The sequence below is a fragment of the Metopolophium dirhodum genome, chromosome 6 (assembly GCF_019925205.1).
Source record: "Metopolophium dirhodum isolate CAU chromosome 6, ASM1992520v1, whole genome shotgun sequence".
Taxonomy (NCBI): Eukaryota; Metazoa; Arthropoda; class Insecta; order Hemiptera; family Aphididae; genus Metopolophium; species Metopolophium dirhodum.
Window position 1 is genome coordinate 16,653,754 of NC_083565.1, and position 27,964 is coordinate 16,681,717.

General features: G+C 35.5%; 1 protein-coding gene across 1 annotated transcript; it reads right to left on the minus strand.

Annotated features, from left to right (window-relative positions):
• Positions 1-7,189: 7,189 nt before the first annotated feature.
• Positions 7,190-27,249, minus strand: LOC132946751 (homeobox protein B-H1-like). The gene is made up of 3 exons (XM_061016810.1): positions 26,381-27,249; positions 15,647-15,854; positions 7,190-9,445 (listed from the first exon to the last, which is right to left on the minus strand). The coding sequence occupies exons 1-3, from the start codon at positions 26,712-26,714 to the stop codon at positions 8,890-8,892; spliced, it is 1,098 nt and encodes a 365-aa protein (XP_060872793.1). The 5' UTR covers positions 26,715-27,249; the 3' UTR covers positions 7,190-8,889.
• Between the last annotated feature and the right edge of the window lie 715 nt (positions 27,250-27,964).

Sequence of the window (27,964 nt, forward strand, 5' to 3'; positions counted from 1 at the left end):
GCGAATAAAACGCACGTCGGCCACCACCGACGGCGACGTATACATACATGTTATATGCTATATATAATATAATATGTATACACAGGTACACGTCTTCACTTATCTCGTTTCGCCTGTTAACCTCTAGAGCACGAGAATTATCGTGTGTGTTTGTCTGCCTCTGTGTGTGTGTGTGTGTGTGTGTGTGTGTGTGTGTGTGTGTGTGTGTGTGTGTGTGTACTGCGCAGTCTGTTTTTTTATTATATTATGTAGACGCGCGCGTCTCTGCAACCATTATAATATATTATTTTGAATAATAACAACGACGATAATGACATTTGTGCGACGTATATAGGTAATAGAGAAAATTTGTATCCGACGGTCACGCGACTGTTGTATGTACCAACGGAAATTCGAACTGTCAAATCGGTTCTATCGATAGTATTTGACACGATATAATAATATTATATTACAGTGAAACTTCCATATTATCATATACGAAGTCTCAATAATGGCCAAAAAAAAGAAATTCTTATCGCACAGAAATGATTCAAATATATAGAGTTCAATGAATTTGATTTGAATTTGGTTATGGTTCTCAAAACATATTCGTTAAACAGACAATTTCGTTTAAGTTGAATAATACGGAAGTTCATTACATGGAAGTTTCACTGTAGGCTTATGTTTTCTGGTATACCTTGGGTATATGATATGGACGACGTCGTCGTTTGTCGAAATTATCACGGAACCATTTAGAAACTTGTAATATAGTAGCGGGTCTGCAATATCTAAGCCTAAATTAAAAGTAGGACGGTAGAACGATCCTTTAGTCTAAATATTTAAGGGACCTATTTGAAATAATGAGTTTGGCGTTTTCGAAGAATAAATCAAAAAATATTTGTATCACGAACAATTATTATTATTATTTACAAGTTTGTACCTACTGTAAATTAATATGTTTTTAATAATATAATTTATAACGCAAATCAGTAAAAAAGGCAGTTAACCGTGGACGAACATCTATAGATATCCTCACGTACATAAACATATTATAGAAATTACCGTCGGGGTCAGGCATTAATATGTTAAAATGAAAATAATAAAATAGTTTACGTTTTCTAGAAGATATGTTTTCTAATTTCTAAAACACGTGTTTTCTACAAGTATTTTTACTCTAAAATTTACATTTTTCTAAAACTTGATTTTCTTGTACTAAAATCATACGAATTTGACGATAAAGGGTAGGATTTATTTCCCTAGGGTTAATCTATATATGTCAACGTAAAGTGAATAAAACATTTAGATCCATGAACGATTCAGTATTATTGCTATGCGGATTTTTCGTAAAGGTTTTGAATATAAGGTGACCATTGAATTGGCTCCCATATATAGAATTTATACTTAAAGGAAAATGCAACAAATTGAATTACAACTCGAGATGTGAAATACATTTAACACAATATACTCCAAGCTCGAGGTTCGATATTCGTCTAAAATTGATCAGCAGTAGACAAGAGGTGTGTGTGCTATATTGTACAAACCGTGGATATAAGTATATATTATAAGAACAACATATTATAATGGTAAACATTTTTAAAATGTAATAATGTGGAGGAAGTAGTCTTGTTTTTTTACAATTTATAGACAGTTAAATTCAGAAAATATATGATAATAGTGAAATATCCTGATTTAGGCGTGTCTATACAAGTATTATTAGCCAACAAATTGAATATGACTATGGATTAAATAGTATTCAATTTTAAATTATTTTTAGATTCTGAGTGAAGCGATGAATGTATTGATTTTACAATGATGTGTGTTTTTTTTTTATTTTTTTTTTATTTTTTTATTTTTGTGTCTTTCATCACCTTTTAGGACAGTAAAAGTGCTTGGATTTTCTTCAACAGTAACTTTTCTGATAGGAAAGTGAATCTAGTTGGTACTTTGGAGGGTCAAAAGTAAAGTTTTCAAAAGCGACGTGAAAAACAAAAGAAAAATTAAGAAAAAACGGGAATTTTTACGCAAAATTTGTTTTCGAGAAAATCGATTTTGGTTTTTGGAGTAACTCTGACCGATATTTTGACTCTTTTTGAGCGGTTTACGGACATTGTCAGTTTTCAATTTTTTTAGTTTTTTTTTCTATAAATATCAATAAAAAATTTTTTGTTGGGTAAAAAAGCGTGAAAATTTAATATAAGGCTCCTGATATATCGTTCTAATATCAGTTGAAAAATATTAAAAATACATAGGCACAAACATAGGTTGACAACATTTATCAAATTTATAATTTATTAATTATTTTGTAGTTAAAACTGTAGATATTTGAAAATTTCACTGAATGTTTATATTAGTATTTTCTATACACCATAAGATTTTCTAAATATTTTGACTTATTTTGAGCTGTTTACGGACATTTTCAGTTTCCATTTTTTTTAGTTTTTTTTTCTATAAATATCAATAAAATTTTATTTGTTGGTTAAAAAAGCTTGAAAATTGAATACAAGGCTCCTACTATATTGTTACAATGACATTTGAAAAATATTAAAAATCCTTAGTCACAGTTTTTATTTATAAGTATTTAAAGTTCAAATATTGACAAAATACGAAAAAATCACGAAAATTAGCAAATTATTTTGAGCTGAGAATTCATAAAAAATTTCTTTTTAAATCTAAGATTTGAAAATGTAATAAAAGATTATCCATAAGTTTATCTACCTTTATCAAAAAAAAAATGTCTACAAGATAGTCAAATTAAATTTTTATGAGCGTCTGAAATTTATATTTTTACAACATTTGATATTCACTCGATATCTCATGTAACGATTTTCTTATTTTGTTGTAATTAAAAAATGAATGACTGTAGATACTTGACAATTTCACTGAATGTGTATATAAGCATTTTCTATACATGATAATATTTTGAAAATAATTTGACTCTTTTTGAGCTGTTTACGGACATTGTCAGTTTTCAATTTTTTAGTTTTTTTTTCTATAAATATCAATAAAATGTTATTTGTTGGGTAAAAAAGCGTGAAAATTTAATGCAAGGCTCCATGATATATTGTTACAATAGCAGTTGAAAAATATTAAATATACATATGCACAATTTTTTTATAAGCATTTAAAGTTCAAATTTTGACAAAATTTATCAAATTTAGAATGTAATAATTATTTTGTAGTTAAAAATTTATAAAATGTTCGACTTTTGTAGCTAAGGATTGAATATTTAAAACAAGGCTTCACGTAAATATGTTATTTATAAATTACTTTATTCACAATAATATCATCAAATATACTTGGTAATATCATAGGCTGACTGACCGTTTTCGCTGAGAATCGTTTTTCTTATACAATGATATTATATCATTGAATTCAAATTTAACACCATCCATTACAGTGACCCACTTGTAACCTACTGTACAGTTTTTATATACCTACTTACCGATACCTAAATGATTATTTTGAACAATTTTTATAACTAATATGTACTTAATACATGAATGTGTTAAAAGGGTGCGACTTCAACGGCCAGATCTTGGGAACCAATACAATAGGTAAAAATATCGACTACCTGTGTTTAGAAATCAATTCAATTGATCCCGAATATAAGAGATCGGTGGACAAAACACACACTGTGCATTAAAATGTTCACAGATATTGAGATGTGGCGGATTATACCTACCTATACCTGCATATTATTATATTAGTTGGTTTTAATTTAAATTTTATATTAAATCGGTGATAACAACTTCCGGGCGAATATTAATTTGTTTGATGTACCCAATTATTTCTTCTAACCGATTATTGTATATACACATATTATAATAATTTGGTAATAATTTTGTTGTTCAATTAAAAATTACATTTTTTCACATTAGCATTTAACGCCAGTTCATCGTTGTACACAACCCTAAAAAAATTTTAAAATTCGTTTGTTGCATCAATGGTACTTAGCTATTAGGTATACTTCAATAGCTGTGGGTACTTTCATTTCCGCTTCATCGGTATCGTTATCTTCTGCATAATCCAATTTTCAATAATTTCTATAGATATAGACATATAAAACAACTATATAGCGGACTGCATATTATACAAACGTTGAAGTAGTGCGGCCATATTATGCCAATTGCCAACAGGGATTTCGCTTGCAAAATAACTCAATAGATGACCTATATACATATATTTTATGATGTATATATATTATCAATCATGCAATTTTTTAACATTTCCCTGTTGGCATATGGCTGCAGCTATCTTGAATATTATCCTTTAGTCGGCTGTCTAGTATTGTTTATATGAGATATCTTTAATTATTTTCCCTTCTGATGATAACTATCGTTATCTGAAGCAGGCAGCAGCATATTTTATTAATTTAATCTAAGAATCTTCCACACTTTGGGCCCATATTTTATAAATGATTCAGCACCTCATTTTTATTACTGTTTAATATTCTCAGGTCTCAATTTTCGCACACTAGTCGATGTATATATATAATGAATTCTGTGCAGCTGCGTCGTATAACTCGAAATAGGTAATACGAAATAATTAGATGAGCTATAGTAAAAATGATAGGTGCAGTCCATTATCGAAACCGATATAAGAAACAAATTGATGATTGGGACCTTGAACCTCATGAGTCATAATCATAACTATTTTATGCAAAGCAACATTTATTAGTTTTAACTAATTTTGTAATATAAGAATAAATTATTATGATATACGATATAATTAAAACGACGTAAAGACATATTTCTGCGGGACATATCACATTTTAGTAGTTATATGTAAACGATATAATATGCTGTTAAAACCGCGTATTTTTTTAAATAAATTTCCATTGTATATATTATTTTTATAATATATTGTGAAGTTGAAGCCAAAATACGATAAATCGATAGGTCATAACTAGCCATGCATAATATTCAAAATAATATATTATTATAATTATAGCGTAAGATATAGGCATACAGCACCTGTACCTGTGTGTTATAGATATAATATGCAAAAAGCTACAAGTGCGCAGATATTCTTGGCATGCGTACAGGAAGGCAGATAGCATGGACTTTAAAATCATCGTTTACCGCATGTTTTAATTAATTTATAATTTAAATATTATTAAAAAGAAATGGAGGAGAGTTTTGCTGGCAACTGACTATAACTAGGCGACCCCGTGCACTTCGTTGTCCGCAAAGAAAGCAAACTCTTATATGATTCAAACTTTTTTCAATCCATTATTTAATATTCTGCATATAATGGTGTTCAAAACTTAAACAAAATAGAAATAAGAAAATAGTGCACTGATAGAATATGTTATTACTTACGTACTATAAATTATTTGCAAACGGGCATCGATTATGAATTATGATAATAATATATTATGTTTATAAACGGATCCCTTTAACTACCGTATGGGACAACGTGTATTCACATTGATAAAATATAAATTGTAACGGTTTATTATACAGCGTATAGGTAATAACTTGAATGAGTGTTTGGAAATCGCCTCATCACACAGTCGAAATATGGTGGGTAACAAGATATTATTTAATATCGCCCAGAACGGTGTTTTGTTCCGAAGAATTTATTATTTTAGAGATTAAAGCTCTAACAGGTAGATTTAATCAAACTGTGAACAATTTGCCGCACATAGACCAAGCTCTACGAAAAAAGCTTTTAAATAAGCAATAAATTATGAGTGTTGTACCTATATAGAGGTTACCTGCCTATTAATAATATATATTTACTACATTTACAGATTCTGTTGCAGTATTATACTTGAAAGGGACTTCACCAATATTAGTCTTTTTAAATTTTATATTTCGCACCGTTGATATGTTTAAATGACCTGCCTATAGTACCCATTATAATAGATACGTGGAATCTGTTAAAGGTTAACCATTTATATTTTAACAATGTTTCACGCTGAATAAGAATTCACAATGCTTAAATAGGCGATATTAACAATACCTGTGGAGTTTTGTGGTTTTACTAAAACCTACCACATTTTTGATTTATGCTGGGTGCGGAAGGATGATAACAATAGTCTGCAGAAAAGGGCCGCCCACCCACGGGGTCTCGTGTCCTTAATGGTCCTGTTAACACGTTGATTATTTGATATTTTATTTTTCTTTGTCAATAAGCACAGTAGTATAAAAAATTGACATCGGGGGTCACTTTTAAATATAATATTATACCGTGCTATATCCTGCCTCGATGTTTATGTCAATATTACTTACTCCTGCAGTCGCGGTGAACTTATACAGTATGATATTAATATAATATTATTAGATATACATACGCACTGCACATAATAATAACATATTATAGTATGTGGGTACCTACCTAATATACGATTTCACCAGCACGCTTCGTATCAATTTCGACACCTCGTCCGTCGTCGATGGTCGATACGGCGTTTACACACACACACACACACACACACACATATATATAGTGTATTATACGTGTTACATATCATTATGAAAACGGTTTGCGCTATATTATTATATTATATTATGCTTAGGAATAGCTTCTGCTGCAGTTTTTATTATATATATATATAGGTAATACGCATAATACCTATAATATGTGCAGTGCAGTGCAGACTGCGCAGATGCATCGACGTCGAGGACCCGCCGTTTACCAATTAGTTAGGCACCTATACTACATAATAAATATAACACATTAGGAGGTACCCATCAACACGCGATTAATTATATAATTTTATACTGTATACGAGTGCACACTGCTATAAAGCCCGACACGTTTTCAATGTGTGTGTGTAATAATATAATCAACACGCGGTATATCGTTCTCGTGTATATCTTTCTTTCTTTTTTCTTTTTTTTTTTTTTTTGGTGGAGGCGAGAGGGAGAAATAAAAACGAGTCATTGTACGAAACGAATGGACCGAAACCCCGCGCGGCCGACATGTGTTCGATCAGGAACTCCGGTCCGAATCGAGTTCAATTGAAAATCGTACACACGTTCAAAATATAAGTGTGTGTGTGTGTGTGTGTGCATGTGTGTGCATGTGTGAGCACCGAGACAGCTCCACGCGGAAACTCTGAACGACTGCTGCGTGCATATAATGCGCGAGAGCCGCAGTGGAAAAGGACGAGATCGGTCGGATATGATGTTTGGATATTAGGTATATTATATATGGAAAATATAGATAACGTACCGTAGTAATAATAATGCAAACGCTTCGGTTAAACTCTAAACAATAATGTTAATTTATTTATTATATTTTTACATGTAACAAGAATGATAGGTATTATTTACACGGAAAACCATCGTACGGCGACGCGCAATCGGCGTATACATCAGCGCCTTTATATATATATATATATATATTATATAATATAATTGAATATAATTATTGTTTACAATATATACGATTCCTAAATATTAGGTATGTATATAATTATTATAGTGTAACATAAATAAAAAAAGAGTCTTGGTATTTTTTTCCCTATTTTGTTCATTTGTTTTTTTAACACACTATTTTTTATTATTTTTGTTTTGGCACGATCATATTCTCTACACTCGACGATTACATGACAAATATCGTATATCAATATGCATATTATATACGTCACACAAAATATACGGTTATATTATATACCAAGCCTGACGACAACATTCAAGTACATACAATTATTATGTTATGATTATAACTAATAAAATGTCTATATATAAAGGTATACTATGGTAGAATATACGTATAGTCTAATATTGTTATTATTACATTGCACGACTTCGTATAATATAATTATTTATATTTACTTACTTACTCACTATATCATAATATACATCCAAAATAAATTATTGATACTTATCACTTACACTGTATCTATAATATATACAATATTGGTATCTAATTGTCGTAATACATACCTAAGTAATATTTACAGTAATAATAATAATAATAATATATAATAAAGATAAGAAACAATCGTGGTAAGCAAAATTATGAAAAACATATCTAAAAACAAAAGTATATAGACATACAAGTATACAATATAATATGTGTATTATGTATGTTAATAAACAAGATAGGTAATAATATTATGTTGTACTCATGTTTTATAGTGATATATTGTTTCACTCACGAGTAATCGGATGGTTGACGAACGTTAAAGTCTCTGGCTTACCGGCATATTTTGATTGAAACGAAATTAAATTTAAAAAAAAATTTGAACAAATGCATAACAAAATCTTCGGTACGAGTTCATAATTATAATATTAATAACAAATACCTACATGTGTGTTTAACGAACAAATTCGGATATTTTTTTGAAAAACGTGTTTTACCAATATAATATAATATTGTATATTATATGACGTACGGTTTAACTACGAATAAATTAAAAATAAAATATTTGTACTTTAGGGGAATATAATTTATAATATGAGTTAAAATTGTTCTGTGTACAAGGTTTTCTTACGAAAATATATAATAATATCAATTATTATTATATAATAGTATTAAAACGTAGTACATTTTGCCATAGTAATAATTTCTCATTTTATAATAATTATATGTTAAGAAGTTAAGTAAAAAAAAAAAAAAACATTTTTTCGCGTCAGGGTCGGTACGGAACGCAAAATATAATATATACTATACATATACAAATAATAATAATTAATAATTAATCATAATAATAATAATAATATATAATAATAAAGAGAGTAAACGACGACTAGGTGGGTGTATGTGTTTGAGGGTGCATTTTACAGTGCCTCATGTATATACAAGAATATTATTGTAGACACGCGCGCACACTGCAGCTGAACTTAAACACGACAACGAGTGACAGACTATAATAATATTATAGAGTCACGTGCGCGTGCGATGACGGTATATCATATTATGGCACGCGGTGGGCCAGCGCGCCGCGGTCGTCGCTTAAACGTCCACATTGGGCGAGTCGGACCCGTCGTCTTCGACGTCCACCGAACCGGGTCGGCTGTCCACCGTCGATCTGGGCGAGCCTCGGGACGACCGGCCGGGTGGTTCGGGTGTCGGGCTGCGGCCGAGCATCGGCTGCATGGTGGCCGGATGGTGGACGCCGCCGTAGTACATCGGATGGGCGAGTGGCACCGGCGGTGGCGGTATTTGGTGGTGATGGTGATGGTGGCCGGACGCGCCGGCACCGGAGCCCGCGGCTCCAGGGCCGCTCGCCATGCCGGGATACAGCCTGTAGGCCAGTGGCTTCTGGAGCGTGGACACTGCAGCCGCGGCCACGGCCGCCTGCCGGTAGTACAGGTCGGCGGCGGACGGTGCGCCGCCCGCGCCCGATACGCCGCCCCCGCCGGAGACGCCACCCGCACCCCCCGCAGCGCCAGCCGGGTAAGGCCAGCATCCGTACGGCGGTCCGCCGTACAGCCGCTGGAACGCCGCGTAGTTGCCCGCCTCGGCCAACAGTTCCAGGCCCACTGCCGTCTGACGTTTCCATTTGGTCCTGCACAACATAACAACACCAACCGAATTAGAAAACGATATTTTCAACGCTAGTGCATGTTGTAATTGCACATATTATAATGTTTAGATATTATTTATAATGTAACATAGATATAGTTTTGTAAAATAATCAACATGTTGACGGTGTTTATCGAACGAGATGAGCAATGTCACGCAATACTTCAACCGTCTAAACTATCAACTTTATATGCGTAAGCCGTATAGGTATATATCAAGTAAATATTAAGGAAGTGAATATTCTAAATAGTGATAAGAAAATTGGATTGTTGCGCATCAATATATAATTTTACTGACTTAAGTCAGTTCTGTAGATTGTTGAACCCTCTACTAAAAAAATCACTTTAGAGTAATAGTCTTATCGTTTTTAGTATATATAGTTATAGGTACATCATGAGCAGTTTTCAACTATTTATGTTTACGTGTATATGTGCGAATTTTCTATATTATTATATTTTATAATTGTAGTAAGTGCGCTGATGTCGTAATACGACTTGTAGAATTTTGTAAATAGAATTTTTTTACTATTTACTTTTGGATGGTTTATTATATCTCATCGTGTCTTATGTAGGTAATGTTATACTAACAAGTACCCAACACATTACGCTGAACAGAATAATATATTATTGTGCAGTGTGCAAATGGGTGCGAAGGCCATGGGTACGGGAAAATACTGAGTGTTTATACACCAAACAAAATACCGTCTTGATCGTAATATTTCATAATATACTAAACTGAAATGATTTTGTTGGGCAATTAATACAAATTATAAAACTTTTAGTTGTTCCGCTAAAAGTGACTCGCAGCACAGTCGGCACAGATATCACGTATAGAATATTTGCGCGCGCACGTTAGACACAAAAAATTAATTTAAAATAAAACTTGTAATTTTTAGTGCGTGTTAAGCTGTATATATATAAGAGATGCCCCACGGTCATGTTATTATAGGTATATGTATACACTATACCGCGTTCGCATATATTATACAAATTATTATAATGATATAGTAATTCTATTTCGGAAGGAAATGAAAAATAAAAAACGTGTCATTAGACTCGTTTATGTAGCGCAGAATACACCTAATACCTATACATGAAAAATACGTTTTCATTAAAATATAATATATAATAACTGTCTGCTAAAGAAACCTCGGCGATTTTACAGCGAACGAGAAGACGAGTAAAATAAACTTAGGTATATTATGTTTAATAATTTATATTATTAGTATTTAACCGACGACGAAGACGGGTACCCTTGAACATATTATTACACATAATGTATACCTAGGTACATTTTATAATAACGGCAGATACCATTTATTAACACTTTGTTTTGAAAAGGACGATCGCAATAACAACAGTGAGACGGACATCGTCATCAGATCAACAAATCAATAGAAAACCGCCATAGAACGCCGCTACTCGATATTTTTCCTCTACAATGAAAATCTTGTGAAAAATCATTCAGAAACAAAAACCGTGTACCTATATGCAGCTCAAAATAATAATTTATGCAGTCGCATATAGGTATACTATTGCAGCAGCAACTGGCTGTTTGTGGCGATATATTATTAGGTATATTGTATCGTACCTAGCTATGACATGCTGCAGATATGTCGTAATGGTTATACGAAAATATAGTACCAACTACCAATAATACAATACAATAATATTATAAGGACACCGCCCGTTAATAAACAAATAATATTATTAAATACATATCACCATACGCAATGGATGGACTCGAGCTGCGGCTCGGCACATTGGACGATTTTTTTTAGACATTTTTTTTTTTTTGTTTCTCCGACGCAGCGTCGCGTAGACACATCGATTAAAACGTCAATGATGTATATATAACAGCGGCGGCGGCAGCTGCCACGCACACGATCGATTCGTTTCATGAGTTTTCTGATGCCGGCGGCGAAATGTACGACACTACGCATCATATCGGTATAGTCGCGTATTCTATATAATAGTATATAGATGCGATGGCGGTACATATCATATAGGTAGCCTCTCGTATTTTTTTTTATTTATTATTACTGTTTATTGTTATTGTATTATTACAACACGGATGGAACGAAAACTATAAAAAAAAAAAAACCATTGTATACGCGTGATTCCGAATAGACAGTGTCCGGGAGAGCGGGGAGGGGGGTCGGAAAAATAATAAGAAAACCCGCGACGAAGAGACGTGTTTTTCCATTAAATATGAGACGACGTGCCCGAGCACGAGCGAGCTGACTGGGTACGGTCATCATCGTTCTTGTTCGATATAATAATAATAATAATATATACACAATAGACCGTCGCCACTGCTGCAGCGAACGTGACCCGAACGACCCGTGGAAAACACACAAAATTCCGATATCATGTTTAGTATATAAAATAATATAATATTATATACGGTCTCGAGTCGCGCGCGCGCGCCGATGACTTCGATGCATATAATAGTACCTATACCTACCATAATAGTTTATGTATATGACGTTTAATATTATGGTTTTACGTTTTTTTCGTCATAGATAAAATAATAATATTATTATTATATAGTCTCTCGACACGCACGCGATTCACGCGCGGCCACAATCGGAACTCCGATTTTTTACACCCTCGATTTTTCTCGTTAAATTTTCGGGGTTTTTTTTTTTTTAATCTCACGCGTTTTTGTCACTATTATAGGAAGGTTTTTTTCACCGCTTTTCGCGAACGACGCTTTAACGTCTTCATCGACGACGTCGCCGCCGCGAGACACGACAGACGGCGCGCGACGACGACGACGTGTCAATTAAAACGATCGGCGAAAAAACCGTTGGACGAATGTACACATTATTATTATTACGATGATGATGATGTTATAACCAGTGATTTTAGCTCGGAAGAGGAACGATCTTAAAAGAAATATACTTTGTCATAACGTGGGTTAACGAACGTGGCTTATGGTCACTTTAAATTTGTCACGCATTTAGTTATAAAATAATAATTTCAGTTTGGATTATAAAAATAAATATAATTTTCCGTTACACTCCTCTCTTGGCTATAATTTGAACTAAACACTACTAACTAAACACCGTTTTTATTTAGCGTATCTTCCACTCCAACACGCGGTTTATGATCGATGGCAAATAATGAACGTCATCTCGTTACAAAGGAGCCATGGTGGAAAGCTACTGCTGGCGACTGGCGCTATACTTAATTATTGTATAATAATATAATTATTATTATTATGAGTGTGAGCAGCGGTTAATGGGTCGTTACCGATTCTAATTCCGGTATCTATATACGCGTACGCAGGCGGCGTGCCAAAGGCGCGAAAAACAGTTTTTTAAACGCGTATGTATAAATATAATATATATAAAGGCGATGCTATATAAGTCGGGGCCGGAGTGTATATTCATCTTGTCCGCGTGCGATTACGCGACTTTCGAGTAAGAGGTACAACAGTACAACAACTATAGAACAACATAATGTGCGCTAACTAATTTTAGCCTTTGATTTAGTGCGCCAACGACAGACCATTGCAGTAAATACATACGGTGCGGACGCAGTGCACATTATATATAAATCAACTGGGACGACGACAACGGTCATCAGTAAATCAACTTTTCCGACCGTGAAAATATAATAATATTATATAGGTAGGTTAGGTTAAGTCATATAGCTAGGTAGTCGAGGTGAAGATATAATATTATAATAAGACGTATAATAGTACATACAGCGCTCGCCAACTGAAGTTTTATCAAGTCGCGTATATATGGGTGCCAATAATGCAATTTGCAAGTGTTCAGAACTTGATAGACGGACATTCAAACGCGTAAATTTATTAGAATGGCGTCTTCTGCACAATATCAGTATTATACGTATATAACATCGTGTATGTGGACAGGCGCCGAAAAACAATACGATTATATTTATTAATAAATAACCGATCGCCCTTTATAAGAGCTATATTATAATAATAATATTTACACGTGCCTATGCGAGTTTCTATGTAAAAATTATAAACATATTTTACACGACGTAAGTCGAAGAGCGAATAAGACAAGCATCGAAATATCTGATCGGACTTCCAATGCAGCGGCGGCAACACGAAATAATTTCTGAGCGCTTATTACACAACACAACGTATGCATATATTGTATATTATATTATTATATTAAAACGTTTGTCGTTTCGTCGTGGCCAACCCCCTTGTCACCAGGACTAACCAATCCTTTGCCGCGGTCGCCGAGCAGATGCTAATAATATACGTTATACGTATATAGGTATGCATATATATATATATTTAGTTTACACAACTACACACACACACAAATACGCACGCATACCCGTGATGTATATACCGGACTATAAATTATCTCCTTAACCGCACCCGCGGTGCACACCAAATGACACGCGAAATCCTCCGCAGAGGCTTCTTTTCAAGCCGCAGCTATTATAATATGTAGGTAACAATATATAATGTCGTATATTAGTGTCGTTTATACATTATATATATTATTATATTATATTGTTACAATACATAAGTACATATTATTGTTATAATGGTGTGTGTATGTGTGTGTGTGTGTGCCGATTTTTCACACTCCAAATGATTTATCCATGTAGGTACATGTGCCAGGATTTTTTTCGCCCGTCTCCTTTCTCATCCCTCACCACCGCCAATAATATTATCTTTACACATTGTACGGGTGTATACATACCTATAGCTATACGCGTTTGTGTGCAATACAATAATAAGAGGAATATTAGCCGCGACGACGTTTACACAAGAGTTAACACGCGCATCGGTGTTGTGATTATTGCTCGCGGCTTTTGTGCGTGCGTTCACCCCCCCGTTGGGCGGATACCACACCTATAATATCATATTATAATAGATCCTCTTCGGAGTGTATACCACTTATGTTCCGACCACGTTTCAGATGTATATAGGTACGCACGTACTTGACAAATGACCGGGACGTCTCTCGAAAAGCGTATAATATAAAAATTGTTTATAACTGCTATACAGCATCCCCGCTACGACCGACCTTTATACGTCCCATTTATACACGAAGCATCTATGTATAGGTACTTATATACTTGACTCGGACCCTTCGCCGAATTCGTACACATATTGTAATATATTTATAACGTTCGTATTTATACAAACCCGTTATATACCTATACCTAAATTATATTATATTATATACGAGGCGCGATAAAAATCGTATAACGTGCATTATGCTCCGCTAGGTATTTCGGAGGCGCGCGCGGGAAGAGGGTGTATTTTTTTAAACTATTATTAGTATTAAGGGGTGGAATTTGAATTCGCAACATATAATATTACGCACGGTTGGCGGTTGCACACACACACATATATATAAAACGAAGAAAAAAGCTCACATAGCGTTTTACACTTGTCTCTTGCGTTCGGTATATTTTTCAGAAAACGCCTTCTCACACCCCCTCGCGATCGTTCTCCCATCCACCATCACACCCTCCATCGCAACGACGACAATTACAATATTTTCGTCGGCGGCCGCACACGAAAACGCATATCAGACACGATATCGTATTGCTTTACGACCCGCCCCCCACGGACTTTTGCAGTACATCCGTTTTCAACCACACACACACACACATACATGAGAGAGCCATAATATAATATTCATAATATACAGCTATTACCGAATTTTCACCGTTCACGTGCTCCACCTTTGTTGTATACTGTTATTATTGCTTTTTTCGGGGGCGATTAGGGTGGCGTTGTCGGGGGTGATGCAGGCGTTTCGTTAATATTATTTTTTTTCTCGTCGTAGATATTATTGTATAATATTATAGTTTATAATAATACCATCGTAGGTAGATTACAATATATAATAGTATAATAAGCGCCTCGCTCCGGATGGAAATATATAGGTACTTGCAAGTGCGGTATTATGGTGGACACGGAGTTTGAAAATATATGGCCGCGGACCACGGGCTTACCACCGCAAAACGGCAATCGTATATTAGGTACCTAAAGATTACCCTATCTATGTAATAATATAGTTATAAACGCAACGCATAATATATTGTACTTGAACCCGATGTACACACACGCGAGGGTGGTGTACCTATACCATAATATAATCAATAACCATACCTACATATAATTTAAAAAATTGATATAATTATTATGATATTATATAAATTAGTCTTACCTTCTATTCTGGTACCAAGTCTTGACTTGGGTGTCGGACAGATTGAGCTTAGCCGCCAATTCCATGCGGTCCTGAACGCTCAGGTACTTTTGTCTCTCAAAACTCTTTTCGAGCGTCTGCAACTGGTGGTCCGTAAACGCCGTCCTCGCTTTTCTCTGTTTCTTGCTGAGATTTGAACCGGAATTCCGGCCGTCATCGTCTCTATGACCTGCAGCACAAATAAAAAAAATTCACGATTACAACGCGGTCAATGTGCAGCTACAAAACGTATAAAATAAACGCACACGGGAATTAAAGTGTAGTGTAATTCTACGTATATAAAAAAAATTAGCAACCATGATATATAATATTTGATTTTATAGTTTATATAGTTGTAGCTGTGGGTACCTGTATTATATATATATATTATTATGTGTGCGGTGCTGCATATTATTATAGTTATTTGCCGGACATTTATAATGTTTTGTACTTATATATATATATACTACGCCCACACGACATCACGAACACATTATGTGACAAAAACGAAAACAAAACAGTAATAATATAATATAATAATATCATAAAATCTGAAACGCGATATAAAGCTTAATAGCAACGGTGACTCGAATGCGCACGTCGTGGAGGCGGCGGTTAGGCGGGACACGCATATCACGCGAAACGCTGTCGCCCGCTCCGGTCATTACGGTAGCAAAATATATAGCGACGATAAAAATCGCACAAAACGCTCTTGTAACATAAACGGCAATGGGTCGTGCACGAAAAACTCTACTAAATGTTTCTAAATTGTGCTCTTTTTCGTCGTCAAACACGAAATATTCCTATATAAGTAAATTATTGCTGCGACTCTTGCGTAGAAGTTTTATACTAAAGATCAAATTTGTACACAATATTGTAGTTATAAATCTATTTTAAAAGTACCTATACAATTTAATATCATAATACAATATAGGCTATATAATTATCTGCACTTATATATAATAGTAATTGATATTGTGATGCAAGGCGACCGGTGACGCGCCAAGGATTTATTATTCCGGTACCTAGGACCGGGTGTGAAAAACCCGTTGTCGACACACTGTAGCAGTATATCCAACCTATATGTAACGAATATAATTCGTCTGTCAATTTGCATTTAAAAAATAAAACGGGGTTTAAAAAATGAGAGTGGTAAAAAATAGCGCTATCGTAACGCGCCGGCTCGAACAATGTACCGCGCGTATAAACTTACCCCCAAGCTGTGGTGGTAGGGGGGTTGTTTGTGTGTGCGTACAATGGCTGTCGAGAGGGGTCGTGCGCGATTGTCGTGTACTACCGGCGGCGGGGTGACGGTAATTGGAGTAAAACGGGAAAGAAAGAAAGAAATCTGCCGGGCGGGAAGGGATGACCGGCGGGGAAAGAGCCGCGAAAGCCAATGAGCCGCGGTGTGCGCGCGAGAGGGGCTTAAGTGGTCCGCCGCCGTTCAGCCCTTCTACGTTGCTAATATATACGAGAGTCTTTACTACGTACGGGTGGCGGGAGTTCGGGCAGTGGTGGAGAGGGTTAAAAGGGGGTGAGAGAGGGTGTTCACTACTACTACTATACCATACCGCTCCAGCAGCTCTCTCGCAATGTAACTCTCTTGTTTTCCCGCCGCAGCAACCACCGGCGACGTGGCTTTTCGCCTCCCTCCACCGCCCCTAAAGTATATTTCGTTATTGCGCGCACAACACACCCTCCGTTGCCGGGTGTGCCCCGCTCTGCGCAGTCTCACCTCCACCGCTTCGCATCACTTATAGATATATCAATTTAATGGTGCTCGACTTGTTTATATGCGCGTATATATGTATTTAAGTGTGGTGCAGTGTGCGCGCGTATGAAATTTCTATAGTCTCCGCCCAACCCGTTTGTAGGTATATGTGTATATATTATATAAAACGCTAATGGACCCGACGTCGGTACACACGGCGGAGAGCTGCGCTCTTTAACCGAATTAATGCTCTCGATTCAAACGTATATAAATCTCGCACCGCCATGTAGATCGTTTAAACGGTTGCGCGTACGAAACAATAATTTCCTACCAATCGCTCGTGTATGTATATAATAAGGTGGGGTAGAACCACGCGGGACGCGGGTACTCTAACGCGCGCGCATTTAATGATAATTTCGTCCGATAGGTTAGGTCATCACGTGCAAACTATAATATTATATCCATGCACGTCAGATTTAACTTGATTAGCCCGAAACGAAAAAAATGTGCACGAAATAATTTAATATAATATATATGGTGGACAGAAAAACGTGGGTCGGTACACGTCGTCATGATATCCTGAGCTCGAGCAATGGCCAAGTCGAATGGCAGTCGTCACTCGTCATATTTTGCTCATCGAATATTATATTATATATAGTGACAAGCCTTTAAACGTCGCATGCGGACTAGCTAATCATATATAATATTATTAAGTATTATATAATAGTGTATTATGTCGTATGCATACACACACAAACGCGCGCAGACAACACGTGAGTGGGCAGCAAAAGTCTGGGATTCCGAAAAATTAATAGTCACGAAAGGTCGACACGACGTGGGGCGTGGGGGTGTCCTTTTATGTTGTCCGTTGTTTTCGTTTTATTACACGCACGAATTTCCCGGACTCGTGTTTGTCAGTGTGTGTGTTTGTATGTGCGATATGCGATGGCGTGCGCGTTGCGCATATATAGCGCCCGATATAGCCCATTAAGGGTATAGGTATATATGTAGAGGGTCAATCCTTGCCCTAAGGCCCGACACGGAAGGGCGGGAGGGTTGAGCGAGTAACGGATAGGAGAAGGGTTTACGTATAAAATCATAAACACAATACATTATATTATTTAAGGGTGTTGTTTATACAGTAAAACGGCTCGGTTGCCAAGAACTTTGCGTGCTCCCATATATATACGCAGTTTTATACACATTTAAAATGCAGGAAAATATATATATCTAACTTTATTAATAATAGATTTTTTTCCCGAGCGAAACACGTCGCTGTCGGGACGGGGTCACAAAACGGAGTCCGACGCCGAGCCGGACCCCACGACGAAGCTCATATTATTATATAATATACGCACCAACTAACGTAACAGTTCCTTATGATAACACCATATAATATATGTACGACAACAATTTATTATTGAACTAAACTTTGTATATACCGTTGTGAAGTTTAGTAGAACCTTTGCGTTATATTTATAATTCATGTTATACCTATATATGTTATACTAGCTGTAGCCCTAGTACATCCCCGCGCTAAAATTCTATACACGTTTATATAGAGTGGCGGTCAGGCCCGGGCTAAAGGGACTATTATCCCAGGGAACTAGTCTTTTCGCAGTAGCTAATATCCAAACAAATATATTCACAATATACAATTTACCAAGTATGTACTAAAAGATATATGAAGATAAGATTGAAAGAATAATGTATATATTTACGTGCACAATGTAGACGCGTTATACCTTTACAATATTATAAATTATACATATATAATATAGTATAATATTGTAATAAATATCATTAAATATTATTTCTATATATAACACTGCGAGCTCGCTTACACACAACTATTATATTACTGATATCGCGGTGTACATAATATATATAGTGTGCATATATACAGCACAAAAACACGCACCAGCTTTATTTCCGCGTGAGTACATAATATTATCATACAATATATACAGTGTGCTGCAGATGTAATATAATATAAAATAGTTTGTACACACTGCGCAGTGTACGTAGGTATATTATTTTTCTTTTTTTCGCGCGTTTTCTATACGTATATACGATATTATACACGACGTGTATGTGGCGTAGTGACGATATATATTATAATATATGTACATAAGTATATTATATATGTAATATATAATAGTATAATACGATATTATATTATTGTCATCATCGCGTGGTTTAATCAACCGGTGCGCTTGACAATTCTCGCCGGGACATAACCTTGACAACTATAGTACACACTGCATAATAATTTACGAATATGGCATACGGTGAACCTATACTATATATATATATATATTATATGGGTTATAATATTATTGTATACATTGTGCGATTCGACGGCGTTCGCGACCAGAAAACTCTATTCAGTCGGTTAAAAAGTGATTATCGGTGTTATCGATGGCGGCGGTTGTAACGACACATTAGCCATTATAATATTATTATACGATGGCGTGACAGGACCGCACGTAAATCGATTGTTTGAACATTTTCCGACTTGTTATTTCCCGTCGTCCAATATAATATATGTAGGCAGGTAGGTACCTAATATAAAATACGCGATATTACAACTCTATATAAAATATATTATAATATAAACAGCGCAGTGTGTGAGTATTGCGTGTCTGCTGCGTAGTACATACATGCACATCGGAAAAACGGCCCACGGCGATGGATTTATACACAGTATGTCGCGGTTTTTATATACGACAGTGTAATAATAGTTTAATACATAGGTACTATGCTTGACTAGATACATGGTTTGAGGTATAACACGTACCTATATATTAATAATGATGGATATACTGAAAATAAGTATAAATTTGAATATCGTAGACTGCATTAATTCGAATAAAATATCATTGAGGATACATATGCCATAATACACGGGACGAGATACGGGCGAATCGTTTCATGTACCTACCTACCTTCCTATTATATGGGTATAAGCTGTGCACACGCCGCGGGTGCATGCAAATATATAGTGGCGGGAGTATATACCTAGGTATATAAGATAGAAATTGTTATTATAATGATCAATTAGATTGACGAAATATATAGATAAATGTAGGCATACACGCGGCCATCACGTCCTGCAGGGTTCTCCTTGTTACTCCTTATACAAAAGGATATATTTATTCTATATATCAAACCGCGTCCTTTTCACCACGTCCCATAATATCTTTCCACCAATGACTATAGTCAACTGCGTAACAAACACGTATATATATTAACGGAAAACACACCATAATATAGACGACCGCGGTGCTGCGATAGAGAGACGCGATGAGCGTCTAATTTCGGTGCTGCAGCGTGCACTGTTGGCTCCGTTCCTACATAGTATAACATATTATATATTTGTAGCCACTGCAGAACACGAATGAATATATATAGGACGACGACGACGACGTGATAATATCGTTAGGTTATGAGGACGATTTACGGCTGTCTCCAAGTGTGTATTAGCGCCAATTAGCGGTCGGCGGGAAATAAAATAATATATTATATCGTCACCGCGTGGCCCTTCCGCCGCCCGCGCACGGCATGTCACTGTACATTCTTTCCGTCCGCAAAGAGAAAACGCTGAGAGTGAGAAGTATGTATATATATATTATATTTGTACGAGTGTGTGTGTATATCTGCGAGCTTATACCTATATATGTATAGTATAATATATTATATTATTATATCGTTTTACCCTCACCGGAAAAGTGGCGAAAATAAAAACCGCTTCTTGCGGACGGGCGGAAACGCGTTAATTATACCGCGAGGAGAGCTGCTGCCTGCCATCGCCTATAATATGTTTATATGGTAATATTTATGTGGTCTCGCGCATATACCTATATATATATGTTACAAGAACGCGTCGTCGTCGGGCGATCCGCGCATAATAATAATAATCATATAATAAAATAATTCTAATGGGAGTTTTTTTTTATGCGACACGACTATACGAATACCATTGAAGCGATAATATGTTATACCGGTAAATTATTATATTTTGCGACGATCTGAAAAAAAAAATGGTAAAGCGGTCGCGTGTTTGCGTATACGCAAAGCAAACATTATATAAATTGGTCGTTTTTTCGTTCCGTTTAATTAACGGGCTTGTCGACAACATTGATGGCGTCAGCGGTCTTTTCATCCTGCTACTACATGTATAGAATATGAGGTAGGTTGGTATTCCTACCAATATATGAGTTTAGGTACATTAAATTTAAATAATTTAATACACGAATGGTTATACCTGAAAATTATTTTCGAATTGGAACGGTGAAATCGTCACCGCTGTATGCCAATCAGATATCATAAGAAAATATGATTTGTGTACCTATATAGGTATAGGTATACCTATGTAAATGTACGTATACATGTATATTTATAGTGTACAATAACATTTAAACTATATAGAAAATCTGACGAATATATTATATTTTATATAAGTAAAAAAAAACTGAAGAGATTTTATTGTATAGTCTGTAAAATATATAGGTAGGTATAGAAATCGTTTGTACCTATATATTGTATTATTGCAGTATAGGTATTATTATGAAAAGTATTATTATCACATAGGTACCTATATATATTAGGTGTGGATTACATTGTTTTGAAAAAAAACACCTTTAAACCTATACACCTATAATGTACGAAAATATAACAATTTAAGTGGGTCAAAACACACCTTCCGTACATGATTATATGCACTTGAACCCCCTATAAATTACTATAATACATGTACAGGTACATCCATATAATATAATATATAATCAGTGATATAGGTACTTTAACCATTATGTGCAGTGTGTGTATACTAGCGACGATATTATAATCCCTTTTCTCTCATTTTAGTCGTCATCACGATGTATATAATATTAGATGTACTTTAAGTATATACCTACTCTATATTTCACCATATAATACGAGGTACTTACAAGGTAGCGATATAGGTAGGTACACGAAGCACGATCATATATATTAACATACCTACCTACTTTTATATTATATATAGGTACATGACAAATCTTTTATAAATAATGTTATAATATGTAAAGGTATACAGTGTAAATAATGTATATTACCTATATAATATAAGTATATATTTATATAGTATATATATATATATAAATTGCAGTTCAATAGGTTACTGCTGTGTTGTGGCATTATATAGGTGCGCGCAAACTTTAAACGATGTTGTACTAAAAAAAACCTTAATAATATTAACAAATGTAATTTTGGACATTTTGTTGTTATTATTATATCAATTTATCGTGTTTTCTTTTTCGAAACTTTTGAAAATCGCGTGACTCCGTGATCGTGATATTAAAGGTGTGTGTGTGTGTGTGTGTGTGTGTGTGTTTGAGTATAATAGCCTATAATACCTATAGCCTATAGTACCTATAATACCTTCCTATGTTTATTCGTTTTAAAAATGACCGTTCACAATAATTTGAACGGCCTCGCAATTGGAACCAATCGATTTGTGTTTAAAACCTACCACCACACACTTTCACGGCAATATGGCCATTCGGAAAGCTGCACTATATCGTAACCCAAATTATATCCATAATATATTATTTTCCTTATGAACGCGATCTAAATTAGTTCAAAATTCAAAGTCGTGACAAAGTCGACTTCGCGTGTAAAACCACCAGCGCAGTTGATTATAAGCGAAAAGGGGAAAGAAAAAAAATACTAAAGAATAAACATAACTTGCCTGCATAACGCGCTGTGTTACGTTGTCGCGACAAAACGGTTTTCCCCTTCGGGCGTATCGAATTTTCCACTACAGGGGTGAAATATGTTCACCAGAGGTAAAATATTTTAGTAATAACAAGGCCCGGCCTGCACATACGAAATTAATAAGGAAAAAACTCGACCGCTGTTATGGTGAAAAGCGTCGTAAAAAACACCTCGTAAAATATTCAATTTCAATGGGACCAAAAAAACAGTTTTTAGCGCTCGAAACCACAATGAAACCGTTTACACAGTAATACATACCTACAATATATACCGTGAGCTTGGTAAAGCCGATGCACATATAAATGATATAGCTATAGGTACTGGAAAAGTTGCACTGTGTAATTGTACATATTATGTATCGAAGCATATATAATCGTGGTGAGTAATAATATTATCGTCGGACTTCAAGCAACAATAATGAGCACTTTAATATAATAATTATAATTTAGATATAATATATTATACCCGGTTACTCCATAGACGAATTCGGAAATGTCGCGCCCTAGTGCTAATTTAATTTTTTTACCGTCTCTCCTCTATATTATGAATTTAGGTGTATATGTGTATAGGTACATTTTTGACATCCGTAACGCGGGAAAATATATAAATGTTCATCTGAATTCTATAGAAGTGCGACAACAACAATAATTATTGATATTGCGTTATGCGCGTATTATTATTTATAATCGGCGATTCCAGCGGATAAGGAAAAAACTTAAAACTAAAAATTCGTGTATTTATAATATTTCGTAGATGTTCCAGCATATTATTTATGTTACAGCTATACTTGTGCGGCGGACGGCTATAACAACAATAATAGTATATAATATAATAATAATATTACAAGGGCGGAAATCTCGAGTACGCACTTACGGATTACGCCTATTGTCCACGAGGGGGTTGATGTTAATCTGACACGGCCGATTCAAACGTCAAAATTGCAGTTAGCGTTTCATTATATAGTATAACGTATATACATACACATCATTCTGTGAATATACATATTATGCAGCATGTATTATATATGGTGCGCGTGTGTTCAATAAAATAATAATTTAGGTGTATCGATTTATTTGCAAGAGGATTATTATATTCATACCGACTTCTGTATATATATATATATATTTATACGCGACAATGATATGGATGACTTATATAGGTACACGCTTAGCGAAACGAATTTTTCACCCAAACACTGGTGCAGCAAATCGAATTATACACCATAATAATATATACGTTTATATTTATTTTGATTTCGCCCGTTTACCTTTACCGGTAAAATCCATTATATTATTGTTACTGCTATATTTGTCCCATTCCACCTAAATATATTTCAATAGCAACGCGATGAAAAGACGCAGCTTATACCTCAACCCATCAAAATATATATTATTATAGGTATTATTTTATTTCTGCGCGACAACGACGTCCAGAAAAATGCTGCGACGCATTCACTATAATGTATAATGCTATATGTATATTGTATAAGCATGCGATTCGTGAGATGGGAACTTAAATATTATGTCCGTTAATAGCGGTATAAGAATAAATATACAGATGGGTATATAATAGTAGATACCTACCTACCTATATATACCTATACATATGCGTGTTGTGCGCTTTTATTATTACCTACATGTTTATACATATTATGTACAGGTATACACGCAGAAACATACATAGGATATTTTAGCGTTTATCATTGTTTTTTGTTTGCACAACCGGTCGTTTAATAAAAAAAAATAAGTAAAATATAAGTAATTATGTTGATATGCGAGTTTAATATGTTTGTTATATACTGCAATCGACGTAAGTATATATATAATAAATACCTATACCTATACATACGTATTATAAATTATATTATAGAATAAGGAAGACTAATATTTTCAAGCCGGGTTCCTTGACCCAACTGCTGCAGTCATCGTCATATACAATAGGTATGTAAGTATATAATATACCACCATGAACTCCGGAAAATCACTTGAATATACATCTATATGTTATGCGTCTATAAGGACCAGCTGAACAATTAAGTATACCTAAATGAAATTCTCGAGCGATGATATAATATAATATCTAATTGAGATATATAATACGAAATGCACGTACCTATATATGTATTTAATATAATACACTTATCCTGAATTAAATTAATGTGTAAAAAAAATCTGTCAAATATAATATCTGATATATAAAATTATATCATATAATCTATTATTTATATACCCAAATATTAGGTACTATATAGGTATATTAATAACGCAATAAGACCAAATAAAGATGCAACCTCGCCGAACAATAATTGCATACTTGCAAAATGTATGAAAATTTAATTTAATAAAACTATATAATATATAATATTAGGCATACGTACATAGAGCATTCGTCTATAATATTTATTTGTGCAATCTCACTTTGAAGAAATTATGAAATTAATATATTATGAACCATTATACCCATATACCTATACAAATATTACAGCTACACATAGTCGCATAGAACCTACCTACATAATTGATATATAATATATATTATGCATATAGATTTGTAAAATAAACCTATATATAATATAAGTATTGACTGCAGTATATAATAATATGATTGTACCTATATATACCCTGATCTTATCCTACCTATAAACAATTTGATCCGCATATAATATAGGTATTATACCTATATCTACTGCTATAAGTGATGCTAATAGTTAATTGTTATTAATATATTTTAAATAATATTCCTATAACCTATACCTATATAGGAAATATAACAAAATAATCGTAGTTCGTGATTTTATATATTTTTTTTCATAAAATTAAACACTCATTTTTATGAATTCTATCAAAATCTCTAAATCTTTAATATGCATGCACGCGTTGCTTAAACATATTATACCGAATTTTACCAAGCGACTTTAGTTATTGCGTTGGTACCTATATATAGGTACACAGCTATACATTATATATTATTGTCTATGATTGTTCAATGTATTTTTTAGACATTTATTTAGGTATAAACGCTACTTATATTATATTATTTTAGAGTCGTAGTAAGTATTTGGCTCTATAACGCGGTGCAGAGCACAATATATATTATATTCCTAATAATATGGGTATATTCGTTAATATACGTAAACCTACTTATAAAATATTATATATATGTTCAAACTTCAATGTAATAACGTCGGAAATATAATAATAACGAAATGTGATATAATAATATATAGAACAAAACGGATGACTTACCGTTCGAGCAAACGGACGAGTTGTCGCCCGGCAGTCCGCTATCAGTGCCGCTCTCGTGGTCGTCGCTCAGGTCCGAGTCGGCCGGCCCTCCGCCAACGCCAGCGGGCCCCGCTCCCTGGCCACCGCCTCCGCCGTTGCTGCCGGAGGACGCGCGGCCGTGCAGAGACAGATCTCTCGGCCCGTCCGTGGACGAGGCGGGTGACACGGGCGAACCGCCGCCGTTATTGCGTCCGTTGTCGGACAGTATGTCCGTGATCATGAATCGGGATCTGCCGAGATGGTGCATGGGCATGGTGCCGGCCGCTGAAGCGGCCGTCAGTTCGTGCACGGTCATCGCGGTGGCCGTCGTTGTCGTCCTGCTATTACCGATGCCGTCACCGCCGGTGGCCACTGCAGCTGCTAGCCCGGCCGGCCACTGCCGCAGCAAAGACGTATTGCTGCGACCGGACGACTGCACTGTACCGCCGATAAGCGTCGCCGTCGTGATAGTGGTATATATGGCGCGTGACTGTCGTGGATTTTATATACACGATTATACAGTCGTCTTCGACGTGCTGTTTGGCCGCTATTCGGGTATAATATACGAGTAGACTTGTACTACGCGAGCGAAAATTAAAACGCAAAAACGGTCGCGGTTCAAAATTTTTCAGACGACGAAAAAAAAAATCAAAATAAAATATGTCACAGCTGCGGAATTGAGTCTATACGATATTATAATAATATTTATAAAAATAATAATACATAAACACTCCGGTGTGTGTGTGATAGTGTTTGAGAGTAGTGTAACACAACGTTAAACAGCGAACGCAAACGCGCGAGAGGCGATCGGTACGCGCCGGTGTGCAGTCGATGGTTAACTAAACGATTGGTTAAGCGACTGTTAACGGCGGCGGTGACGGCGGCGGCCAGCGTCGGTGGGAGACGGCCGCCCATTGGTGGGAGGAGCCGTCCAACCGGAGGCGACCTCCTCCCGCCTGCCATCCGGCCGTTCGCGTACGCACGCACACACGTATACGATATAACCGGATTATCACTCCCCGCGGCCACCTCTCTCCACCACCGACACCCCCTTCCACACCACACACGAGCCGATCCGACACAACCAGCCAAAACGACCACACCGCCAGGGCGATCGCGTCCACCGCCTCCCATACAGTTAACAACCTCGTCCTCTCGGCGGCGTTCTTGCACCGCCGTCAAGCGTCTCCCCACCGTATCGCTCCCCAATCGGTCTTATTTTTGCCGCGCGTCGTTCACTGTCTCTTTCTCTCTTTCGAGCGCGCGCCCGCGCAGATTTGCACCTCGCGGAAGTACCTATATATTATAACGTATAAAATTTATCACCGCGCCCGAATGGCGCTATGAGTATGAGAGAGTGCGCGTATTGTGGTCCATTATTCGGAGATTGTTTTTCATTTTCGGTCATCATTGGTATATTATAGGTATATCTATAGAACGCACATCAGTAATATACCTTTAGACGCGTTAAACACTTTACAACAGCCTTTTTCGTACACGATGCTAATATATAGGTAATATATTATATAGGCATATATATTATATTGATAGGTAGTATAGGTACGA

What these genes read in the sequence shown, in the direction of transcription:
- LOC132946751 (XM_061016810.1), bottom strand. Translation starts at nt 26,714, where the DNA reads ATGACCGTGCACGAACTGACGGCCGCTTCAGCGGCCGGCACCATGCCC. An exon ending in CTCGTCCGTTTGCTCGAACG is followed by an intron (nt 15,855 to 26,380) that starts GTAAGTCATCCG and finishes TTTGTGCTGCAG; the next exon opens with GTCATAGAGACGATGACGGC. An exon ending in ACTTGGTACCAGAATAGAAG is followed by an intron (nt 9,446 to 15,646) that starts GTAAGACTAATT and finishes TATGTTGTGCAG; the next exon opens with GACCAAATGGAAACGTCAGA.